Below are 27,020 nucleotides of genomic sequence, written 5' to 3'. Positions count from 1 at the left end.
GCCAATTAAGTTCTGGAAAATCAACCGTGAATGAACCAAACTATGTCAATTCAGTCCTGAAAAACATGCATACCATTTCCAGAAAGCCAAGGATGAGTGTCTCAGTCACCTCTTCCTTCCCTCCCATAGCCTGCAATATAATCCTGTTACATATTGGATAGAAAGGTTAGTTACCAACACTGAAAATCAGTGGCTGGCTCATTCAAGAATTTGGGGATTAGGTATGCTTTTAGAATGCTGTAAAAACCAATAACAAACAAATATGAAGCTCATTTTTTGCTTTTTATTATCAATAGTAATACAAATCAGTTGTATTAGCATGATAATGAAAAGTGACCAGTTTTACAGACATTAAAAATGTTTGTGCAAGTTAGAGACAAAGCTCCGAAGCTATGTAAGGAAAAAATAAGAATTTACATTGTATAGTATAGTATAGCATACATAGTTTAGAGGCAGTTTCATTAAGTCTTGCAATCACAATCACTTCCTCTACACTAAACTTCTCACTTGGTGTTAGAGATAACACCTTCCCATCCCAAGAGGAACACCTGCCATTTCCATGAAGTGTGGAGATTACAGTGAAAAATCATAGCTTTTTTATTTGTTCCTCTTCCCTCCTTCTCCCAACTCTAAAGTCAACAGGAGGTGAACACTGCAACATATGCTTATAGCAATTAAGGAAAGCTTCTGTCTACATAAGCTCTGAGCTGAACTGATAACAGTATCCTCTTTTTGAGCAAGAACTGATAGACCTGTCAGGCCTAAGAACTGGGTTAATGCTTTGAAAAGCTTTAAAAAGAGCTCTGGGTGAGCATTTAGTTAGATGCATATCCCCCCTACATACCTCTTACTGCATTCCAGATTGTAGTTTTGTACCTTGGACCTGAAGTATTCTTGAGTATTATACTTAAACCAGATAGGACTCAACTGGAACTTCAGATGGTTATCAACATCTTACTGAAGTTTAATGCCCAGTAAATGTATGCACACATCTTTCTCCTCATCAAGCCAAGTGTTCCCCTAGAAATTGCAGTAGAGGTGTATCAGTCTGTGTAAGAACACATAGGGCACAAGTCATTGAAAACACACTTCACGCTGCATCTGTACTCCCACCTGGAAAGATGGTCCTCTACAAGAGTCAAGTCTGCCTTTGCAGTCCTGGAGTCCTGTATTTTTTTCATATAATGACTTAGCCCTTGTTATAACAGGGGCCTGTTTGCTCTGCTCAAAGCAGAAGGAAAACTGGAGCACTTGAAGCTAAGCCACATATGGAAGATTGCACGTAGCAGTAAACAGTTCCCTGACTTCACGTTAAACCATTGCGCAAGAATAATACTTGAATGCTTAAGTGCAAGTGCATAGTCAAGTCTTGCATGACCTCCAGCTGCAAATATCCAGTTACCTGCCTACAGCCATGCTCCAGAATGATTTAAGAGCACATTATACCAACAAAGAGAAGCCGTGGTTTTTAATTACCCAACGTGCAAAGGCTGATAGAATACGTCAGCTTCAATCCAGCCTTCAGTCTCCTCAGCTACACAGCAGGGCCAGCAGGCAGCCACGAACCCCCTGCTGCCCAAGTCATCCCTTATTTGATGTACCTGGCCCCCAGTTACTCAAAGCTCCATTCACACTGTTCACAGGATGCTGTGCCATGTTATATTCACTCAACTCAACCCACCTGATGGTGATATCCATTGATGTCCAGTGAAGCACACCTGGAAGCCATTCAAGAACCCCCAAATCATACTGCCCCTATTCAGAAAGGGCATATTCAGGCACTTCCACCATGAGGTGGAGACAGAAAGATTACAGTCCAGGGGACCAGCTTTACTGCCTTTCTGGTACAAGTCAGAAAGCTTGCTGCCCACTGTTCCAAGGTAGCTGCTTTGTTCATTGTGTTTTCAGCTGTAACTGGCAAGTTAAACTGAGTTTGTTGCAAGTACAGAAGAGGAAAACTGAAAAGCTGCTTTATTTAGTCTCCAGGCCTAGTCTTTCTGGAGCAGGTGACAAGAGCAGAACACTGAAGAGATGCAGCAGGAAGCCATAAAACAGCAAGCACCTTCTTCCAAGAAAGTCCACCTCAGTGGCATAGCTTTATCAGTTGGAGAAAAAAATTAACCTGAGTGAAAACAGCACATGGACTGTAAGAACACCAGTGAGAGACTTGCTGTTCTGAGAAGAAATTCATCTGTCCTATCAAATACTGTCAGGTACTTTAAGACTATGGAGATCAAAGGTCAAGGCATTGAAGTCTTTTGAGCCAACACAGCTGAGCTGCTCATTGTAAGCTTTGCTGAATTCATTATTCATACAGTAAGGTCAGTTTATTCAGTTTTGTTATACACATTTTACAACCTGCCTCGGAGGGGCTTGACCTAGATAAGCTTGTAATATCAACTCAACTGTTGTTCATCCTTTAGGTTAATTAAGGACTTAAACCTTTAAGTCTCAACTAAAACCAAACCTAACTGAGTTGCCTTCCTCCAGAAGAGGACATTCATTTGCTGCATGGAAAATATAGAGTCAGAAATGGACTTTTATCCATGGAAGTTCAATAGGAAACTTTGTTAGATGTGTTACAGCTCCCAGTGTCCTATTCAGTGCTTAGGCTTTAGACACAGGTGACACAGCTCGAGTGGCAAGTTCTGTAAGCCAGCAGGCTTCCAGCTTCTGCTTCAAAACACTACTGGGCATTACAAAGCCAACTTCACAATTAATTATACTGTTCACAGAGAAGCATTTCCAGAGCTGGTTAACCTTTCTGTCTGCCCATACAAGATAAGAGTAACGAAGAAGGAATTTAATTTGACAAGAATGAAGATTACAGCACCTTTTATTTAGTACAGTTTCCCCAGTCCAATGAGTTGCCTGACAAGATGAACTAGTGATGGAAGACAATGAGTTTGTGATAAGTCCCTGTGAAACCTCAGGTCAACAGAGGTTCTGATATAGATCACATCTTACTTTTTTTCAATGTTCAGAGACAGAATGCACAAAAGCAATCTAGTACACGTGAAAAAATATTTTTCAACCTCAAATTACAACACTAAGTACTGAACAGTATCCCCTACTCCATCTCAGGAAGAAACACCATTAGTTAATTTAGTGCTGCAATGAGCTTCATTGAACAACTTTTCACCAAGCAACTGTGTTTTAAGCATCCAGTTACCAGCAAGATACAGTTACTCTTCAAGTTTCTCTATTCCGTGGAGGCAGAAGATAGCCATAATTCATTGAGAAACTCCACAACCAGAAGAGAGTTCTTTTCCACAGTGACAGAAGAGATTTTTGGCAACTGCACTTCATTTAAACTGCACCAGAAAGTTCATTTCATTCAGCTGACAACAGAACCTGCTAAGTACTGACTCTTCCACTTCTAGACTGTTTTTGTTGAACAGACATGACCACCACTGCATAACTGACAGCAAAACTCATCATGTGCTAGGCTGCTGTGCATCAGAAACAGTACATAGAAAATTAACAGTGAATAACAGATGTGGCAACTGCTTAACTTCATTTGCTTTTTGACACCATACAGCTCACTAGCCAGCTAATCATTGAGAGGTAACATATATGCCTCACCTATTCCAGGTCATGATTGTGTGATGGGACCCACCCTTATTCAGCATTTTCATCTACAGCAAGACAGGAGACAGATGCAGATGTTTTCACTTTCCAACATTATCATCACAAGTGTTCCAACATAAACATAACTGATTATTAAATCAACACCTATTTCCACTATTCCAGTACAAGGTAAGGGAAGGATGACAGATGTGGAGTGTAATTGAGTCAAGACAATACATGGAAGAAACCCAGGACAGCATTTCAGGGAGATGGTGATAATACTATTCCTTTTGAAAAAAGGCTTACAGTCATTTTCTCACCCCATACCACTAATTTAAGGATGAGAAGACAGACCCCAGCAGGGAATGCATCTAGCCTGTATTTAAATACCAATTTTTGCATTTCCTAAATAAGTCTGAATTGAGTCCATAGGCTTGATTCATGAATGCTGTATTGACTAAACAGAACACAGAAGAAAGTTTGTTTTGAGTTGACTCTCAACTGTCAGTTGCTATTTCTTACATGGACCATGGGAGGAAGTCAGCAGATTTCAGTGTAAGAAATATCAGTGACAACTAAGAGAAGATGGAGACTCAAACCCTTTACTAGGTGTCATCTAGCCTTTCTGCAGTTTGCACCATCAAGGAGGGCAGCAACAGCAGGAAAAAGTGTTTGAACCTGAACAGCTGTGCTGGTTAAGGCCAATAGAGGTTCAAGAGAAACACACAGAAACATTAGAAGGAAGTTAATACAAAAGTACATTGTGTAACCAAGCAGAAGGATTGTAGTTCTGAAACTATTTCTAGTTTTGAAAGTTGGAAGATGGAGCCCATTTCAGTTTAAGGAGGCAAAGGTTTTGTTGGATACTGGAAATGGTTGCAAAGTTGTTTTCACATTTTGAAGGTGTGATATGCAAAGCAAAAGATAAGGGAGTCAATACAGACTTCCTTTCATGAATCCAGCCCTATATCCTTAGTGGTATTTTATCCGTGCCACCTGTAGATAGATATTTACAGTTCCAAAGCATCACAGTAAGCAACATCTTTCTTTAAAGCTTTTCTTGTTCTTGCCACTTTTCTTGCCATTCTTGTCTTTGTTTTCTGACATTTTCTTTGCTCTTATTTCTCTCATTAAATCAAAGAATACCTAGGAGGGAAAAATAAAGAAAGATTAAACAACATCAGCCACCAGAAAGCAGATAAAAACTACCGTATTCAGCAGCAAATAAAGATGTAGAACCACACTGTACTCAACACAGCACAAATAAGTCTAGACAAAGATTCCTGTGACAAACTCAACATCAGAATTATGTAGTGTGTCAAGCAGTAACAAACAGCTGCACAATTTTACCTGGCTATCAAAAAATTCAACAGCCCTGTTCTCTAAGGGATTTTTAAATATGATTCTTGCACAAAAGCAGCATTCAGAGCTCATAAGAACATTTGTCTGTGCCCTAGAAACATTTAAACATTTCCACTGCTGTTAACTATGGAAAGCAGTGAGTCCAGTCTTTTCCATGCAGTTACTATTCTGCTTCGTCTATAATTACACAGGTGCAGCATTCAAGTGACAGGGCACAAAAAATTCTCAAAACTATGTTCTAAGAAAAATTCAGAGAAAGCCATGCTTCCTTTCATGTCTCTCTAATTTTTTCATCCAAAACTTAGGCAATTTCACCCCTGTATTCCTGATGTCTAGGTACATACCACTTAAGATGCAAGAGCAGTTTTGCTGTACAGTCATTGGGTATTTATTTTTAGAATTATTTAAAAATAATTTTATTTTATTATTTAGAATAATTTTTATGATTACAGAATAAGAGCTTAGCATCACCCTGTAGAACTAAAGTGTGTTTTTTTCCAAACAGGGAACTCTCAAGCCTTTGATACTTGGAAACAAGACCATGCTACTGATCAAAGTAGATTAGTTTGTAATTCAAAACCCTCTTAAGCTTTTTTTATTCTGCCACAGTGCTAACACAATCACCACAAAGAGAAATATCTTGTTGTACAATGTACCTAACAGTGCTTATAAAGAGGACAACCAGTATGCCACATGAACTAGCCAGTGAAGACCTGTTACAGCAAATCTAGATCACCATGCTAGTACACTCCAGACACACAGCTCCACTGCTGTTAATCCCAACTGATCAGAAGATTAGTCTAAATATAAAATAGGCTAGCCATTCATTAGTAATACGAGATGCTTATAGGAAAAAGCAAGTCTAAATTTCATGCTTCACTACATCACCCAGTTTATGCAACTGACGGTGACTTCACCAAACTGAATTATGCCATGTTCTTTAAATGAAGAAGTCTCAATTCAGGAGTTTCATATACTGCAGTTTTAATGAGAGGAGGAGTTCCTGCCAGTTACTTGTGCACCAACAACATTTCCACTAGTGAACTAATATAGAAGAACAGGAAGCTGTCTAAAAGAATATAGCTAGCTGCAAGTGTTCTTTAACCAAAGAGAAAACTGCTTAAAATTTGTAAATTTTAAACAGTTGCATATTAGTAAGACACTTTTGGAGCCCTTAGGGTGCAAACAGTAATTTCATATAATCTTCTGTGAATTGGTGAAGTAAAAAGACACCCTTTTCTTCAAGAACTCCTCACTACAAACAAAATAAAGGGGATGACTGAAATTGATTTGTCCTCTATACAGGACAAACACTTTATAGTCATAATTCATTTCTCTTCTAGAATAAATATCCCACCACCACTGTTTATGCAAGAAAACATCAGCAGAATAACATGAGAATAACTGTCCTATACCAACAAGGACAAGTCAAAACAGGACAGGGACACAGCAAAAAGTTGTTCTCACAATTCATAGTAATCTTGGCAGAAAAGAAGAATAAAATTTTTAAGATTAACCACATTACACGTAGCTTTATAGGGAAGGGGGAACAATTTCTAATTGTCCATAGCTTGTTATTTATTGGTGTTATAAGAAGGACACATCTTACAAACAAAATCACATACTTAGAGAATCCTTAGAACCATTTACCCAAAGGACTATTGAAAAACTATTGGTTCAGGTACAAACAGTTAAAACAAGACAATAGCATTAACTTGTTTGAGATCTCAGGTTCCCTTAAGCTAGGTATGTGCCTAAATGCACACATTACAGTAAGTTCATTGTTTTTTTGGGTTTTTTTTAATAAACTAGGCTTTCAGAAACCAAACTGTGGACTTGCTTTTGTCCCAGCAAGAGTCAGCTACTAAACGAGTAGCGATGATCTAATTGAGCAGCAGATGTCATTTCTCTTACCTTATCTACATTTGCCCGAGTCTTGGCAGAGGTTTCTACGTACTGCACCCCCCATTCTTCTGCCTTACTTCGAGCCTCTTCTACAGGCACTTGTCTGCGTTCCTCCAGGTCAGATTTGTTCCCCACTACCAGCAAAGGGATTTTATCCTCTTCAGCCTTCACACGCAGGATCTGTTCCCTAAGGCATGAGGTATTCAAAATAAAAATATCTGTGTTAGTAGTAGCAACAAAACTATCACACTTATGTGGAGTGGATCAAGTGGTCTGCACATTATTAGTGCTTACAACTGGGTATTTCCCAACATTTGGACACACACTTGAAAATGACTCCAAGATTAGCATAGTAATGCTCTGGGCTTTACACTACTGAAAGCCTCACACTTCCAGGAAGGCAGTTTTACCATTTACTTAGTGAGTAATCAGGCTCTAGGAAAGAAGAAGACTATGGCAGAAGAGCAACTGGCAGCAGGAGTTCACATTCGAATGAGGAAAAGAGTACAAGTGCCACGTTTGCCAAGTTCCACCTTGGCATTCAGTCACCATCTTTAATTCACAGTCTGCATCATATCTCTATCTCGGTCTGGGCAACATCAAGTCTGCCAAGGCAGTAGGCTGCAAACAGCCCAGTTAGCTGGCAGAGATCATTCCTAATGGCTACGTAAAATTTACCCAAAGGAGAGAGTTACAACACAATTCTGAACTAAAATGCTAGCAACCTTCCTCCTTCACAGACTCCAAGAAGATATTCCACTGCTAGCATTAACCATGCTACGAGGATGTATCAGTGTCCAGGAAAGGAGATGGAGTGATGTTACATACCAGTCTCAGTCTGTTCGTTACTGGGGTAAAACACAAGGTGAAACCAGACTGACACATGCTGCTGTCCATCTAGGATGCTGGAAGAACTCTACCACTCTAAACTATTTTTGAGTAGTTATGAAGAAGAGCTAAACGAGGCATGAGCACAGTGCTACACCCTCTCATCTCACCGAGTCACCACACTACTTCAGATGCCTGCATTTTCCATCTACAAAATAACAGTGTATGGAGAGTACATGAGACTCTAAAATAGCATTAACACTGAAGCAGACAATCTGCTGTTGCATTTAACTGCATCTTCACACATTTTCAGATTAAAGAGGCACTGAAAGCAAACACTGAATGCATAGCATCAGCAGGAGAGCTAGGGTTTAAAGACAAGCCTATCGTTTGTTCAGTATTCAACTTTTTCACAGGCGTTAGGATTCTGGAGCCTTTTGATCTGCAGTAAATAATACCACTCTGCAGGTTGGCATGGGCTGCTGGTGACTCATACTACCCATTCCACACTCCTTCCTGGACCAAGGAGCTGGTTCATGCATGTGAGCCTAAACATTACATTTAACTAGTTTCACTATTTATTTTACTTCTCAACCATTGAAAAGTAGGAGAGTCTGCATCACAAAGCTCTTAGGCCCTTCTTGCCCATCTTCAGGGCTAGCATTGCTTTTTCATTGTTTTGCTGTGCTGGAATCTTGAACCAACACACCGTTAACCTAGTTACAGAAGTCTGACAAAAAAACCAAACTGCCAAGATAAATACTCCTACTCTCTTTCATTCAAAGCCTTAAACTTTGGGTTTAACATTATATTTCACTTAGGCACATAAGCCAAACCCAATTGCTTCCACTTGTCTCATTTTCTTTGTGTTCTTTGAGTGTTACCTGACCTTTTCCTCCATCTTACATTAGGAAGAGTCCTAGTACTCAGTTTTGCAGTCCTGTAGCAGTTGAACAGTTGGCTCCTTTCAGAGCTCCAGTTAGAGTAAACTGAGCTCTGCTTGTGTGTCCCGTGACTGTCAGCCTTCTGAAGAAGAACAAAGTCACAGAAGTATTATGTGAGGAAGGACCAGTATTTTTATACCTCATGAAAGATTTTGTGGTCAGGTAGTACTGTTGAAAAAGTATGATATGTTAAGTTCTGAGTGCAAGGGGAGTTTGCCTTAGTTTTAAGAAAAACCTAGAAATAAGTGTCCTCAGCTACAGCACTTCCATTACCAGTTAGTATCTGTTAACCTTGTACCACTGAAGCAAAGGGAACATAAGGCAGACTGATAAAGAGCTTTTATTCTGACAAGCATAAGGAACTCCTAAACTTTTCCTATGCTTTGGGAAGTTTTCCTTCAAGTTATACAGCTATTCCAGGCAATCTCGGGTTTACCTTCTACTGAGGCAACAGGTATTATCAAAAAGAGTTAGAACACTTGCCCTGAAGAATGTGGCTACATGGATTCTAAAACCAGAGAAGTGGTTTAAATCCTTTTCTATTTACCCCCCACACTACACAAGCAGTTTCTGTGGTCAATCTGGTGCCAATTTTTACATCAGTACTGCTAATCCCAAGAAGAAAAATGGAAGTGCTTACTACTACCCCGTGTCTTTCTAGGAATACGTCTGCCTACAATAGCAATGCTTGGCTGCCAACCCTTGTTTGGCACCAATCCATACCTGAGAGTGGAGGCTAATCCTTCCCTTCCTTAGAGCACCTGCTTCTAGCAGTAAGCAATACTGTGTCTGAAACCTGGCCAAATACAGACTTATTTCCAGAAGTACTGTTCTAAGATAATTAAACTTCACATCCATGAAGACTGAAAATTGGCTGGAATATGCCTGTTTTAAGAGTCCAAGAATTTGTTACTTGCCTGAAGTTGCTGCTGGCATAGTGTACTCGTAAGCTGCAGGCATGAAGATGACTAAAGCCAGAGGCTGAATACTGTGGTTTAGGTTATCAGTTACTGAGAGCAAAATGGTCAGGTGTCACTTGTATTGATCAAATGGTAACAGACAAAGAATAGAGAGCTGTAGCTTTTAGGCAGGGTTGTAAGAGCAACACAGGAACTGGGTAACTTCCCCTACCTAGGAGAGAAGCTACTCACCGAAACTCTGCTGTTGCTGTGAAGGATTCGTGCTCTGTTATTGAAAAGACAAGAAGAAACCCTTCCCCGCTGCGGAAATAGTTATCTCTGATAGCTGCATAATCCTCCTGTCCTGCTGTGTCCAGAATGTCTATCTGAACTTCTTCACCATCCAGAACTACTTTCTTTCTGTAGCTGTCAGCCTTGGTAGGTTCATAGTCTTCTACAAACTGACAAGAAAGGGATCAGTGTTTAGAATTACTGTCAAACAGGCTCAGTATTTGTCTATCTTCCTTCTTTCACTTCCATGACATTTAAATTCCCCAAAACCTTCTCATAATTCAGTCAGCCACTAAGTTCCACCACTTTTTTTCAGTATTACTATTAAAAGCAAATTATTTAAGCCCTTAACACATCAAAGAGCCAATTTGCCTAGTCAAGTTTTGCCACACAGAACACTGTCAGCAATTTCAGTACACTTTAAGAACAGAGTTGCAGTATAAGTTAAGCAATGTGCTGGCATTATCTAGATCTCCCACTTTAAGAAAATGCATTTGAATACACTTCAGGAACAGGTATTTTAACAGGTGTAGATGAGAGCATTCAGCTGCTGAATGTGAAAGCCTGTTCCATAATTACACAGGCACATACTTTGGTCCATTCAGAATTGATCAGATCCACAAAGCCACTGCCAGTTCAACTTAGTTCAACAGCACACATCCAGCAGAGAAGTAGAGAGGTAAAGAGCCTCTCAGCCTCAGAACACAACAATTAAGCCCAATTAAGCTGGCTGGCTTTCATTAACGACTACATCATGTTCAGATATTACACTACTATAGCATGTGTGGGCAACCTATAGATAAATACTAACTTTTGACCTACAGGATCATGTATTCCTTCACATACTAGTGCGGGCTGCCTAATCTAGCTTCCTGTAAACCAGTATGGAAGAATTCATGCTATGAACATGCCTACTTCATCACCTGGCTCAGAATGAGCTAGAATGTTTACTTCTGACTTCAGCCCTAACTGACCTAAATTACAAAATTAAAGTTCAACTCCAAGTAGTAACAGCTTCTGTACACAAGCACCCATACATTATGCATGAATTCTGAAGACATTTCTTTCACAAATAAGCATCAATTTTGTCACCTTTAGCCAGAGATGTTCCCAGAGGACACATCTCCCAGCTTCCTACATCCTGCTCCTGCCAGTTGGGTCATCAGGTCTTTTGCTCATCACATTTAGTTCCCCTGTCCCACAGAAAAAAGCTTAGCAAGCCCTATGAATTTGTGCTTTAGAGAAGTTGAACTGAAGTTACTTACCTCATCATACATAAACTGAAGTGTGAGGGCAGATTTACCCACACCTCCACTGCCAACCATAATTACTTTATGGAGGGCCAAGGAACTCTGGTTCTTGCTCTTGCTGGCAGCCATTGTCCTGCTTGCCACAGACGAAGTGCCAGGCAACCAATCAGATCTGCAGAGAGAAGCAGCACAGTCACCCTTCCATGACATTGGTGATATCAGGGTAGCATGCAGGTAAAGTGTCTCACAAGTGCTGAAAGACCAGATTAAAACCCTGTCCTGCAAGCCTAAAGAATGGGCCACTCCAATGCACTGGCATGTAAACCATGCCTAAAGTATGAGTAGGACAAGGTATTAAAACAAATGCCTTCTATTTGTGACAACAGTATGATGAATAAAAGTGCCAAAGGTCTCTAACAAGCTACTCTTAATTTGTAAACCCAGCCTATGAGACTAGTGTCTACAGCAGATTCTAAAGAAAAACCCACTCTTTCTCAAAAGATATGAAATTAAGTGGTTTTTATTGCTCTTGTTATAAGGCATTACACCTTTCTAAAATATTTCTTTAATGTTGATACAGCTACCTTAGATCTGCTCATAGACAGAAATCTGGCTTTTGATCTTCTCCCTACACAGGCTAAGAGAACAGCAGAGATACACAGTAAATTGGCAGGAACAAGTTGCAAGAGCTTCTAGCAGAAAGTCTCATGACATGGCATTACCATTTATTTTACACTCTTCCTGCCTTTTGATGCTGCAAATCTAATTTGCTTAGAAAAAAAATTCCTGCTTTACTGCAAAAAAAAAATCTCAATTCCTATTCTCCTCCTGATATTGCTAAGCCATAAAGGAGTAAGCGTCAATAAACAAGCCCTAGCTAACAAGCCTCTGTTTGTGTGTTATGTGAGCCTAGTAATTAAATACTGGAGGCTCCTTAAAAATAATACTGCCTCTTCTTTTTGGTTGGTTGGGTTTTTTTAAGAGTAGTTGGACACAGTAGTTGTACCCGAAGCACAAGCAGCAGCTGCCATGCTGATTAGCACAGAGCAGCATCTCTAAGGACAGCACACTGAAGATAAAAGCAGAAATAAGTGAAACAAAGATGTGTCACCAGTCAGGATTCCCACAAAGAATATTAACCCCAAATAGTAATATTTCAGACACATGATGTGTATATGGTAGATGGCAGGATAGAGATTCTTGTGCCCTTGGAGTACCACAAAGGACCCCAGCTGTTCATATCCTGGCACAGAGCTGTAAGGAGACCAGCAGACCATTCAGAAAACACTGCTACAGGAAGTGGCTGTACCAGCCTTGATTTACAGCAGCACACTTTATTCCAGAAGCACAGAAGCAATGGACCTTCCAGGAGTCTCAAATTTACCTAGACACAATTACTCTAGAAAAACACTGCAACTGCCACATCAGCAAGTGGTACTGAATGGAAACACGAGGCCAACAGTAGAAGTTACTCAGTAGTATACTGGAAAAAGCTTCAGGACAACCAGCTGGCCTAAACAAAATTAACAAGAGACTAACGGATCATCAGCCTACAAACATGCCATAGGATTATTTAGCTTGGAAAGGGACCTTTGAACACTGCCCAGTCCAAACCTCTCCCTGAAAGCAGTCTGCTCCAAGCAATCCAGTTTATGTGCCCTGTGTTCTGAGATGACAATTCCATGACCAGTCTGGACAATTGCTCTTAGAGTACACTGATAGTGACTATTTTTTTCCCCTTGTCATGACTTGATATTCTGAAGAGCAACAAATCAAACTAAGCTCTCATTGACTCATGCATACAAGAACAAACATGCCAACAATCAAGAAGTGCCCTCAGGACAGCATTTTCAAACATCTGAGCAGCAGTACTTTTCCATGCAGAGTTTTTTTACTCACACCTGTTTGCTGCATACATTTAGTACAGCAATGCAAATTAATCATCTTTAAGTGCTCATTCTGGGATAAACATGGGTAAGTGAAGACAGATATTTTCCTCTGGTAATCTTCTCTATTATGTTATACATCAGCTCCCTCATCCACTCCTTAGTACAGAAATGGGGTGTGACAATTCCTATTTCTGCATAGGTTCTCCCTGTACAGCACAAACATATATTTGCTGGGGACAGTGAATTCAGCCATTGCCACAAAGAGACAAGAGAGGAAGAGAACATTTCCCTGCCAAGGGAATGTGTAAAACCACAACAGGTAGCACCTGAACTCCAGAAGTAGTTGCTTTGCCTATTGTCCACATGGTCTACAAATGGTAAATCAGAATTCAGCTTGCTTGGACATAAATACCCAAGAAACAAGAGCTACAGATTGGCCACACAATGAGATAGTTCAGGGACTTTTAAGTGTTCTAGAAATAACACAGCCTGCTCTTAAATTGTAGAGAATGCTGTTTTGTCCTAGCTCAAGAGTTGCCTGGCTTTCACAGTAGTAGATAAGCTGCTTTCTGGAGTGTGACCCTTAGCTACTTTTCATATAGTTGTGACTGATTTTAACCTGTGTGTATTCTTTTATCAGACATCCTAACATTGTACTATCTAATACAAAGTTTTCAAATTAGACATTTTTCTGCCATCACAAACAGGAATATGTAATAGGCAGCAGCAGCACTAAGTCCACTGTGCTATGCAACAGCAATAAAGGCATAATTTACTAATAGCAAGGGAAAAGACTTTTCTTTCTGTCAATACAAATACCACATCTTTACATGGTCATGGTAAATTAATAGTTGTATTTTAGGAAAAATACCAACAAGCTTGAGTTCATCATAAAGGTAAGTGGAGACAATATTTCAATCCTTCCTTCTCTGTTCCACCCCAACAATGGCTTGTAGAAACTGCAAGTCAGCCTTACACTATTACCTGATTCATAATCAAAGTATAATATTAAACAAAATCCACCCAATAGCATAAAAATTTAGTTTGATTGCACCTAAAGCTCTTCATGGCCAAAGCACTTGATCTTCCCTGCAGAGCTGTTCCAGGTGCCACTCCAATATTTGGGAGGATCAGGACTACAGGGACCCTGTGAATGCAGCAGTATGCTCCCAACACAGACCCTGTGCAGTGTGCACTAGTGAGTCCCAGAAGCTGCACACAAAGCAGCTCCTCTCTGGTGGCATCAGAGGGGGCCATGCTCCAGAACAGCCAGGCAGTGAGGAGGCAAGAACAGAGGACAAGGCAAGGCTGAAGCAGTGTGACACAGGATTAACACAGTCAGTATCAGTGCAGAAGTACCAGTGCTTACAGAACAGGCTGACAGCACATCACTGCTTCAGAAAGGGGCATGGTGAGACTATAATGGGAATATTCTAATGAAACAACAAGAGAAAGCATTGTAGCCAACTGTTTGTTTATTTTTATCTCCACTTCTGCAGCCCAAGAAACAGTTTACACAACATGGTTCAAAGCTCACATCTAACAGTTCCTTGAGGTTAAAAAAAGTAAAAAAACCCCAAAATCTATTAACATAAGTGGAAGCTCTCTCCTCTGATATCTCTGAGTAGGCAAGGATGAATTTTCTTCCTATTCTGTACATTAGGCATCCTTGAGGCAGTCAAGACACTGACATTAACTCATCTGTTCACAGAAAAACAAGTCTTGGGAAATTCAACCACTTCTCAAAAAAAGGAGCAGTGTCTAGAAGAACCTGTGACAACTGCAGTTGCTTTTACTCAGGTCCCTTCCATTCAAGGAGCACAGATTTAAGGCAAAGGGTCTTATTGCATATGCTGAAGAGCACACTCTGAGTAGGTGTCCAGACAAGACACCTAATGCTGTGGTAAAATGCCTCCTCTCCCCTACTGCTCTTTACTTGGTTTTTGGGCACAGTTCACTTTCCAGCAAGATTCACCTTCCTCTGACAGGACAAGAAGTAATCCATTGGGCAGTCAGTCAATCTATTTAATTTCCATCTGTCACTTTACCCTCAGGTTTAATGACGCCATGTTGAACTTCATATGCTAAGTGTCATAAGCTGTTAAAAAAAAACCAAAAAAAACCCCAAAAAACCAAAAAGCAAACCCCAAAAAAAACCCCAAAAAACACAACCAGCCAACCAAAATACCCACCACACCCCAAACCTTCTCAAAGTTTATTTGGGGAAGCGAGGTAGGGAGGTGGCTCCTTCTGGTTACCATTCACCCTGCTTTGAAATAAACTGCTACACAGATGCCACGTCTAGCAAGGCATAAACTTTACAAACAAAGAATAAACTTTTTCTAGCAGTCTTTCTTCTTCAAGAAAATAGAAGTAATTACCTGTTTCATTTGTTTTCAAATATAAGGATTAAGCCACTGACTTGATAATGCTGCATTTATTCTACAATAGGTAACACACAGCCTTATGCACAATAGGAGCTTTGTGATGCTGGTGAAAGATGCTCTTCAGATCAAGAAAGGAAGGTTACACCAGCCACAGGCTGCCCACATGAAGCACAGAATCTAAAATCCAAACCATAGGAGTTACTAATCAGCTGTTTTGATTTAGACTTCTGAAGATCTCCACTTGGCCAGGACTAATCAAACCATGCCACCTTCAATGTAAGATATCTAACCCTAAACTCACCAGCTATTTCAGCCTTCCCTTATCTGTTTAGATTACAATTCCTGCAGGTTAACTAAAGCCCCCTGCACAATGTTGTGTCATTCTTGAAACTGAGCACTTCAAGGCAATTGTTTATAAACACCTGAGTAAACTGCTTTTTCTCCACCCTCTCCTCAACCTAAACAGCAAAACTGCTCAGAACACAGTTTACAAACAGGACTGGTTTACCTAATACCAAGATTCAAAGACTATGACTGAATAACTACATGTATTTCAAATCAGACCACACTTTCAGATCCCTGTTTATTTCACATGCATTAAGATGACCACAGCTGCAGAACACTTAAAGAAAAACACTCTTGTCACTTCACAAGAAACTTTGCTTCAGTTCATCCAAGTACATGAGGAAAAAAAAAGAAAGAGAAGCTTCACTAAGTCTACCTGCTTTCCAATAAATATTCTGCTGCTGTAATAAAAGAATCTGAGACCCTCCAAAGGCTTTAATTGGAATTGCTGCTAGTTCTTCCATTCAGTTTAAGATTTAAAACTGAAATAAAGCTCTAAGCTCAAAATTGCTGAGATCAGCCCTTGTTCTCTTGCTGCGCAGCTGATATCTTTGGACATTTCTTTTCATTGCTATCCTGCCACTGAAAGCAGCCATTCTTTGGATTTTTAAACAGGATTCTAGAAACCCTTAGCCCAATAGCTTGACAGAAGAGCTTTGTTAAACCCTTCAGATACCTACTTTTAAAGGAAAATCTGGGTATTCAACCTATTATAAAGACTTAAATATGATGTCATCAAAAGCCAGCACAGAAAGAGTAAGGTTTTGCAACGGTATTTTAGTGATCCTCATTTATCAGAATATGAATTAGAGGCTTTGAAGTGTTTGGTTCTGTGATATGCCCGTAAGAATGCAGTCACAGAAATTCCCTGGATCACAAAACTAATTAACAATCTCACTGAGCTATGAACTGTAAGAGCTCCTCAGCCATTCTGAGGTTACCTAGAAAATATTTAAGTACTGAAATTCCATTAGATTTCAATGGACTGTAAATGCTCCAACTGGTAATTCAACTAAAAAAACCCATTTGAGATTAAGTGGCATATTTAATGCCACTGAAAATTTTAGGACATGCAGGCTGAAAAATTACAAATGCTACTCTGTCCTCTTTTGCTGTGCTAATATCTTCCTCTTGGCATATATTCAGTTAATGGTTTCCAAGCTAAACAGAGATCATGATGTGCTTGGTAGAAATTCCTGCTTGGGATATCCTCATATCCTTCCCTATGTAATGCTGGACATTTCTACCTTCTCAGTTGCGCTTATAGATTTTTCTGAGCCATGTTTAATTGAATCAAAGAATTCATTCAGCTTGAGATGCCTCCCAGAGCACACTGGGGTACTTTTGCAGTTCCCATCTATATCACCCAATGCTGCCATCACTATCCCCTGTCCCTCAGGCCCCTCTTTCTTGACCCTGGCTGTTCCAGCCCATCTCCTCCTGCAGCAGAGCCATTCAGCACAGCCCACTGGGCCTGCCACTCACATCTGCAAGGCCACACATGCCTCAGTGCTGATGTGAAGGGATTTTGTACAGCTAAGGCCAAAGAAGGTTTAGCAGCCAAGCAGTTGCTTATACTGCTGCAGAAACAGGGCAATGCCCTGGCCCTGATCACAATTCACTCCCCAGACAAGGGGCAGCCACCACCCTGCTCAGTGGCCAGGCTGAGCGCTGGAGTGAAACCCAAACCCCAGATTTGCTTTTGGTAATCAGGCTTTTTCTCTTCCCAAGATCTACTAGTAGACTTGCAGTTGCCACAATAAGGGCACTGGAAAGGAAACTCAAAACAGATTTTGAAAACTTAATACTTTATAATATCAGGATGAGAAGTAAGAATTTAAAGCAAGGAACTACTTTACTCTGTACACGTGAAGGGATCTAACCTCTTTATATAGGCTATATTCTTATTCAAAGTGGCAACAACTATGTCCTTAAATCTTACAGGCAAAAACTAAGAATAAATACATTTATTTGATACACTGAAAGCTACATGACACCAGTTTCAGACAATTATTATTAGTTACTAATCCTGCCTAAATCACCCAGAAATGTGTGTACACTTACAGATATTGGCTGTCACAAATATGCTCAGGCAGGAGCTACATATACACTGCTAACAGGACACACGAAGCAAGACGAGGACTAGCAAGTTCACTTTGTTACAGCAGTTAAAGGTTAAACCAGAACCTGAAGCCAGGTCATTTTTGCTCTCCATCTCCTACAAGGTTGGGGAAATGATAAGCACAGATTGCAGAGCCATTTCAATTCAGAATTGTTTTTCATCAAAATAATCAGACTGGAGTATTAGCTTCCATAATAAGAAAGACTGCAGACTGTGAGATGAACTTGTACTGCAGGAGAGTCCCTAAGACTTGCTCATCTGGAAAATATCACAGGGAGTATAAAACCAGTATTTTTAATATAGTTGTGATCAGGAGCCCTCTCTGCATGCATGAAGAGGACACAGATATCACACTAAAATATTCCAACAGTATCAATAGCATCAGACATCCAGCCACTGGATACCAGCCAACTAGGATTAAGAATCCCTACTAGCGACCCTGGTCTCCATACTGGCTTACTTTTCACTGTTCCACACATTTGCATGCAAAGCCATCTCCAGCTCTTCACTTAGACTAAAAAAGTTTAATAAGATCAAGTGATTTTGAGAAGAGTGGACTTAGTATACAAAATATTTTTTGGCACCTACAGTTATTATGTAGAACAGGAAGAACAAGAGACACCCAGGTGCACTGCTCCTTTAACTGATCATTGTCCTTGCAACCTACAAAGTCTAGCATGCTGCTCTTTCCAACAGGTTATAGCTAGACTTGGATAATTTCATCTTTCAAGGCTCTGTTTAGATCTGGACCACCACAACAGTGAACCATTTTAAGCACACAATACCTGTATATACTCACATTCCCCACAATCCCCTCCGTCCTTGCCAAGCACAGCTTAACTCTTACAAGTTTTCAGAGATGCATCCATGCAGCTTGGAAAGCAAATCTGACAGCATTTAACTTACTAGATGAAATTCTTAAATATATACCCTCTCACATCATTCAATACAGGACCATTCTAGATTACTCATTACAAATAGACAGATATTACCTTACACATCAGCAGTAATCTCAAGCCAATAACCTTGCTAAGAATAATCTTGATGTCTAAGAAAAACTGGAACTAAATCCTGTCCAAGTCTGTAGCAAGGTTGCAACCTTCAAAGATTTAGTCACAGGAAAGAATCAGTCTGATCCATTGCTCAGAAAAGCAGCACTTTAAAGCAACCCTTTAAAACTCAGATCTTAGGCTGAAGTTAAATATAAGCAAACATATCCCTGTTCCTAAGGAACTTAAGTATCTGAATTTGTTTGTTCGGGGTTTTTTTGGGGGGATTTTTTTGTTGTTGTTATTTGCTTGGTTTTGATTGACTGTTTATTTTTAGAATTCCATCAGAGTGAAAGAAAAACAGCCAAGTAACTTGTTTGTGAGCAGTAGCTCAGAGAAGAAAAAGGACTTCCCTCCAATAGTGCTTTTAAGGCACCCTCTCCCAACCCCCCTGAAAAAAATCACATATATCTATACATAAATAAATAAAGTTTCAAATGTCATGCTATAAAGCAAATGTCCTTAATAGCCAGGTATCAACAGTATCAAGAGATTGTCATTGCATGTAGGCAGCACAGTTGTAATAACTGCCTCATTGTAGCACAGACAGCATGCAAACATCATAGTTACATAGAGTTTTATGGGGAAATAAGTAAGAAACCACTCTCCACATGATTTTCATTATTACTCAGTACAGAGCACCTAGTAGGGCGTATGTAGCACCAGACAGAATATAATCTTTATTTCAGCAAGATAGTGTTACCTGGAGTGAAAGTCATAAGACATGAGTGCCTTTACAGCTAAAACCACTTCTTCTGTAGGGAGATATCTAGCCAGACCTCTCCAAGTACTTTCAGAAAGCCTCCAAGTCTAATATTAAACACCCAGAAAACACATTGCAGACAGACTACAGCAGAGAGGGATCTACCATGTTGCTCTTACCCTGCAAGATCTTGCTAAAAAACCTGTCAGAATTCTTCTACAAGCACAAAGACTGAGTTAATACCATTAATCAGTATTACTATGCTAAGAGTTTGTGGTGATAACAGTCTAGTTGCCTAATTACTCAGGGTGAATTATGACAGCACTGTTCACACTAGTTAATTTGGCTCATACCAGAAAAGTGATACTCAGGCAACAGACTTGCTCAACAGCCTCACTCCCACTGACTTGCAAAGTGTATTTCAACTACACTTCCTTTGGAAGCTCACCCATGCAGAAACATGTCCATCTTAGATACACAGCATACACAAAGTCCACCAAACCACTAAGAGACAGTGGTGACATGTTTCAGATAGCTAATCTCATACCAATTTTTAACTGGATCTCCAAGAGCCTAACAAATACAACAGCCAAGTCAAACATGTCAGATCACACAATCAGTGTCTTAAGTGGAACTCTAGAGCCCAAAATAACCAAAATTTTACCTCAGTACGAGGTTACAACATGCTTCAGTTGCTTCAGTGAAAAAGCTGCAGCTATATATTCCACAAGAAAGTCATCACCACTGATTTCACAAACTCCAAGAAATGCCCATTCACCCAGAAGTGTGGTACAGAGTTGCAGCAGCTCTCACTACTGCTACCCAGTCCTGGGGCTGTCAGACCCAGCACACTGGTCCCACAAACGTGGCACCAGACACTGCAGACAGACCACAAGCTGCTACTGTTGCTTCCCCAAAGGATTCACCTCACTAGATCATGCTTCCCTAGTGAACTGGATGTCTGGGATAAGTCACAAGTCCAACATTATTCAGGTAATACCCGCAGAAGCAACTGTCTCTGCCCACACAATTACATTCCTTGCTAGCAAACTGAAGTTAGTATCTCATGCTCACATCTCCGTTTGGGGAAATGCAAGCCACTGCTGAGACCACATTTGATGCAGATAGGCAAGTAATAATCCCCCACCCTGAGCTCACTCTTAACCACTGAATCCCAGCTCCCTAGGAGCACTCAGGGATCACCTTCCTATGGCCTGTGAAGGTACTTCCACTATTTTAAGCACTTCACTGACTTCACTGCAGGGTTTATAGATGTATACAGTGAGTCACTAAGCTCCCTCAATCAGGCAACATCACTCAAGTGTCAAGCACTGAACCTTTTCCTCCATCTTTCAATCAATGCATTTACATCACACAAAACAACAATAGTGACATTTAGCATCCATAATTCAGCTGCTGTGTTAAGTCATCTTTAAAAAGATTTCTTTACTCCAGTTTCCCCAGTGAGGTAGAGAATACCATACATACCAAGGTATTCTGTACATGCAAGAAGCTGCCTTTCTACTGGACTAGGAGCAAATGTTTTCAATGACACACAGTTTTTCAGACTTCTGCATTCATATACTTTACATCAAAGCCAAAAGCAGTACTTCTATCTTCAAATGGGAACTGGATTATGACACCAGTACAGGGGTCTTACGCAATTTAAGTATTCTTAGAGTTAAGAAGACTAAAAAGCTGTGGAGACCTTTACTTATGGGAGAAGCACTATCCTTGGTCTCCTCATAGAGTGCTGTGCCTACCACTATAAAAAACATTTACAGCCAAATGTGTGCTCTTCAACACAGCCTCCAGAGTGCTGTAGAATTAAGAGTGGCACAATATAACATGCTTGGTAACTCTGGGTTTGGGTGGCAGACTATTAACTCAGAACCACTTGACTTCAACACAGAAAATTAGGACACATTTAGCTCAGGACACTTCCCTTTATGACCTAGCAAATGACAGGTCACATGAACATACAGAACTAGTGCAGAATATAAACATTTATTCTTGTGTGCTCCTGGAGACATTTCCTATCTCTGCAGAGCACTTAACCAGAATAAAAAACCTACTACTCTGATACACAGCCAGCTCATCCCAGAGCTCGTGCCTTTCCTGGGAAATCAGCACAACAGGGTGTGCTTCCATACATTAATGCATGTAGTACAGGGAATGAGCTGGAGATGTTGGGGTCTGTGCGTAGCTGCAGGGCCTAGAACATCCCTGGGACCACAGAGATGAGCTGGGATAGCTCTCATGGCTGCAGTGCTGCTGTGTGGATGGCCACAGGCTCTTCAGGACAGAGCAAGGCAGGAGAGTTGTCTTTCCCATCAGAAAAGCTGGAGTGCACAAGGCTCTGCCTAGGGATGATCATGAGCCAGCTTATGGGTCAGGAGTAGCAGTCAGCTGGAGCACTGGACTAGGCAGTCTCCACAAGTGTCTTCAGCCTCAGCAACTTTAAGTCAAGTCTGCGCCCAGCAACACAGTTGCTACAAATCTTATCTGTGGGAAGGCCCATTTTTCAACTTGCACAAGCAGTACAGCAGAGATAGAAAACTTAAAGCAAATCCATCATGACTAACACTTTATTAGAAACTTTATCTAATACTATAAAGATGCACAGTATCACCACCAACTGGTCTGCCTAATAATTTTTTTAATTAGTTTCCTTCCATTAAAACTTCAGAACAGATTCAACCAATAAAGCCTACTTTGACTTTAGTTTGCCTTATAAGACAAACTTTCAATTTCCAATGCCTGCAGAATTATTTAAAAAATTGATTCTTAAACTGTGTTTTAAAACATGATAAAGTGCAAAGAAAGACTGGAATGTGTGCTTGAAACTGGTGCTGTCTTTTGAAATACCATTTCTTTAAATTTCTTGGCTACTCCATTTTATGACATGGTAGATAAAAGCAGAAAGCTGCCATAAAAGTCAGTCAGTGAGACTTCTTGGTGAGTACACTAATGAGAATTCCTTACCTACCCAAAATGAGATCTCACAGTAAGCCAAGAACACTAAATAGCAGAAGAGTACCATCATGGAGAGGAGTTTCTTACTGCAGCAGCAGTTTTGTGGAAAGGCTGCATCACAGATCACTACGTACTTTATAATTAATTCATTTTAATCAGGGAGCAGCTTCCCCAGTTAGCAAAACCACCTCTTTTCTGGAAAGCAGAGGCAACTGGCATGCAACTTGATCTAAAACTACCTCACTTGTTAAATGTCTGCTTTAGACTGGTACCCAAGACAGCATCCTCTGGAGCAGGGTAGCCCTAACCTTATAAAACACCTACTAAACAAAAAAAACCAAAAGAAAACAAAACAGAAAACAAACAAACAAACAAAACCACCAAAAACAAACAAAACAAGCCACTTTAGTCCTTTAGTGTTTGTTCTGCAGAATGAATTCCAGGGTTCAGGTAGATAATTCCTACAAATAATATTTTAAAGCACTTTGTCATGTTAAGTATAAACCTGTAATACAGTACTCTATAACAATCTTGTCTATAAAGTGGGATTCTTTCCTCTGTTAAACCTGTGATTCAAACCACCAGCTTGGAAAAAAAAAAAGCCATCAATATTAAATCCAAGCTGGAAACATTCTTTAATATATCCATCTACCATGCCCAAAATAGGGGCTAGGTCTAAGTCTCCAGTACTCTTCTGAAAAATCATCTTTTACTGCAGGTAAAAATATACACAGAAAGAGCTAGAAACCAGAGAAATCACAGCATCTGCTTAACTCAGCATGTTCGCAGCTTTCCAGTTCTATGCTTTGCCTTCAGATTAGTTTTGACACATTCCAAATTTAAGAAGAACATATTAAAAACTCCAGTTTCGCTGCATTATTAGTGGCCTAAAACATTTCACACTAATCACTTCAACTGACAGCAACACTAATTCACAAAGTAACGGCTGACAGGATTAAGTCTTTAACAAATGCTTATAATCCCAGAACTGATTTTTTCGGTCTTCGACTTGTGATCCAGCAAAGAGTCCTAGTCAGGACTGCATTTCCATTAAGTCTCATATTCGTGTAATCAACCATTATTCCTTTGTCAACAGCTTCAGCAAGGAGGGCTTTGGGCTCAAGGTTCCACAGAGAACAGTTGAAGTTCTAAGCAAGCACTTTGTTACCATAAAGAATCGAGCAGCTACTTACACATCAGCCTAAATAACATCCTCACATTACAAGACTCCATGACTTTCATTTTGACAGGTCTTGAAAAACACATTTGCACATCTCAAGCACAAGAGACAAAACAGATCCTGTAATATTACTATTAAAGCAGTATTTGGGAGAACATGAAAAGATAAAGCACGAGTTATGCAGACTTATCTTGCTTAAATGACAAGACAACTTGATATTTCTGGGGCAGGCACAGAGGAAGTTGGTTAGTTCTGTTTAACGAGCTAAAAGAGCTACCAACAAAATGATTGCCCTACAGCAGCTATTAGCAAAGACTTTTAAAATACTTGTTCTGAACCTCTTATCAAGAAGCAAGCATCAACTGTATCATACAACAAAAGCCACAAAATTGACTATTACCATTAGGAGAGCAAAACAACCAAGACAGTTTGTTGACCTTGCTGCTCCAAGCAATAGCAGGCAACAAGCAATGGAATCTTATCACCGCTGCTTGACAGTGATGCAGAACAGTTAGCAGAGACATGGGACTCAAAGGTGGATGAAAAGAGAAAACCTAAAATCTCCAGGTTTTTATCAGTAGGAGAGTATTTCCAACTCAACACAGAATGAGTTTGAGAATATAAATTGCTATATAACCTGGTTGATAATTAGGATCAGCACATCTCCCAAGTGAGCCATGCAAAGTTACTTGAAGTCAGGCACCCAGGGAATGAAAAGCATCAAGCACCTACATTTCTCCACTTCTGTGGCCTCCCCAGCCACTGCCTTTCACTCAAACCCCTGGACACCACTACTGCTATCCCAAATTGCTTGCTACAGCAAGAGGCACAAGACACCTACTGATTGATACCAGTGTGCACTTGCACTCCCATGGGTGCTTAGTGCCTGCACAGCTGTCATGAGAAACAGGCTCCCTCAGTGCCCCTGCTAAGAGAGGCTATTAATTCACATGAATCCGTTGTGTAATAGAAAGCAATTCATTTAATCAGTCACATGGAGCTTGAATCTAGTTAGTAGGAAATGATTGAGTCACTGTGCAATTATCCACTTGCAAGGAAAGTGAACAGGTTTACAGGACAAGAACAAACTATGAACCAGATTCCCAAACCATGATGCTAGAGCTTGTTCCACTGTTTCATGTGGCCATTTCTGCTCCATTCACAGGACAATTTTGCTCCGTGTGAAGCTTGGACCCCAAAAGTTCCTAGAGAAGCAAGTAATTTTATCCAGCATTGGGTCAAACAACAGTAGGTGCAAAATCAATTAAGCAGTTGAAAAAACTTTGAATCCAAATGAGGCATTAGATGACAGAAACTATAAACCATCCAGGATTTCAGTGTACACTTCCAAGTGGTCCAGGCAGTGTCCCATCATTACTGACTTGATTTGATCAAAATGCCTCAACTGCTCTTCTACTGAGATTTCCAGTACCACTGCACTGACAATTAGAGACAAGTTTGAGAGTTTTAAAGGATAACCAAGAAAGGATATTGTCTGGTCAAATTAAGCTTTCAGTTAAGAGCTTTTGTAAAGCATTCCACCAAAATCTTTAGACTAGAAATTCCTCTGCAGTATATACTTAACACTAGCAAAAATAGGTCATTTTCACTTTCTTTCAGGCATGCAAAACAGAATCAAGTTGGCTTACTCCAAAAGAAGTGAAAATAAACAACTTACTACTAAAAGTCTAACACAGGAAACTTGTTTACAGGACTAGTCTGAGGGCTATTTTATTTTTAAATGAAGTATTTAATACAGGAAAGAAATGCAAAATATTTCACCATAGTAAGTTGGTATCATCTGATCATAAGCAAAAATCCAAGTAGTTGAAATTATTCTAGCAAGTCTGCTATGCATGAATAAGTGCAAAGATGCTATTGTCAAGGAAGATTGAGCTGGTACTATTAAATTCTCTATAACAAAAATTTTTGGCCTTCAAGCAAATCACTTCCAAGAACCACAAGTCTGGTTCTGATTTGTTAGTTCCCACTCTCACTTTAACAACTTTAATTGGGGGGTGGGAGGGGGAGGATCGGGGCATGGAGTATTTAAGACATTAAGAAAAAAAATACAGCTTTTCTTGAAAATCATGTACCTCTGAGGATGAGGACAGGCACCTCCCTGTACCTCAGAAGAGAAACAAGGATCTTGGAACCAGAGAAGTAATGTTAGAACAGTTAAAAAAAAGCAAAACCCAAAACTACTCAGACTGCAGACTTCAGCTTTGACAATGGCAAGGCTGCTCCTTGTGCAGGTGCAGCCTCCTTGTTCCCTTCCACCATGAAAACACCCAGGCACAGTCAAGACTGTCTCCTGCTCTCAGAACAGAATCGATTCAACAGGGCTCCAGCAGAATGACCAGGTTAGGCCTGCACCAGCTGTTCAGGAAACATGACTGGGCCGCTTTGTCTCACCTGCCTCCCTGCCCTTCTGCAGGTAAGGTCACACTCAGGCACCACCCTTCCTTCCTACAAGAGCTACACCGGTAAGGCTGCGGGGACGATAAAGACGGGCAGAGAGAGAACATACCCGATAAAACAACACTAGCCAGGAACTTCTGGCTCAACTAAGACCGCCAGCATCCCAAGCCCTCTGTTTATCTCCCGCAGACGAAACGTTATCACTTATCCGACGGCACCAAGAGCAGGCAGGGCAGCCTGCACTAACGCTCAAGGCCAGCTCCTCCTCGCCCTCTCCCTCCGCCACGTCCCACTTGTGGACAGGAGCCACGGCGGACCCCGGCTCCATCTCAGCCCGGCGCCACCGGGAGCCGCAGGAGCGGCCGAATCCACCAGCGGGGCCTCTCGCCTCCCGCTGCGGCTCCCGCGCAGGCCCGACGGTCACCGGCTGCCCCGCACTGCCCTCGCCCAGCCCGGTGCTCTCCCAGGGCCGAGGAACCCCCGGGCAGAAGCCGTGGGGCTCTCCTCGCCCGACACACCCGGGAGAGAGGGGCTGCCCCGCACCGCCGCTGACACCTTCCTTCCCTCCCTCTCCGCAGAGAGCCGAGACGGGGGAGCTCAGCCACGTCCCGAAGCTGCGGCCAGGAGCCGGAGACTCCCGCCTGCCTTCACCGAGGGCGCGGGGCCGGGACGGCGGAGGCCCCCACCGGCCCGGGTTTGGGGTGGGGGGGATCCCGAAGCCGCTGCTCGCTCTCACCTAGGGGCTAAGGCCCGGCTCCGCACGGCGGCTCCAGCCCGGCTCCCGTCTCGGCTGTGCCCCCCGTCCCCGCTGCTCCCGCAGCCACCGCGGCCCGGCTCTCATTGAGGGGGCAGCGCCGCCGCCCGCGCGCCCCCGCCGCGCACTTCCGCCCTCGCCGGCG

The 27,020-nt window shown here is 41.2% G+C and overlaps 1 protein-coding gene across 1 annotated transcript; it reads right to left on the bottom strand.

The window, feature by feature from the left end:
- Positions 1–263: 263 nt before the first annotated feature.
- RALB (RAS like proto-oncogene B) lies at positions 264–27,020 on the bottom strand. Its single transcript, XM_036386628.2, has 5 exons — positions 26,858–27,020; positions 11,065–11,221; positions 9,761–9,969; positions 6,847–7,024; positions 264–4,716 (listed from the first exon to the last, which is right to left on the bottom strand). Exons 2-5 carry the CDS (start codon positions 11,176–11,178, stop codon positions 4,597–4,599), a joined length of 621 nt encoding a protein of 206 aa, XP_036242521.1. The 5' UTR covers positions 11,179–11,221; positions 26,858–27,020; the 3' UTR covers positions 264–4,596.

The sequence above is a fragment of the Molothrus ater genome, chromosome 7 (assembly GCF_012460135.2).
Source record: "Molothrus ater isolate BHLD 08-10-18 breed brown headed cowbird chromosome 7, BPBGC_Mater_1.1, whole genome shotgun sequence".
Taxonomy (NCBI): domain Eukaryota; kingdom Metazoa; phylum Chordata; class Aves; order Passeriformes; family Icteridae; genus Molothrus; species Molothrus ater.
Note: the sequence above shows the minus strand (reverse complement) of the source record. Positions and strands in the feature narration are given on the sequence as shown.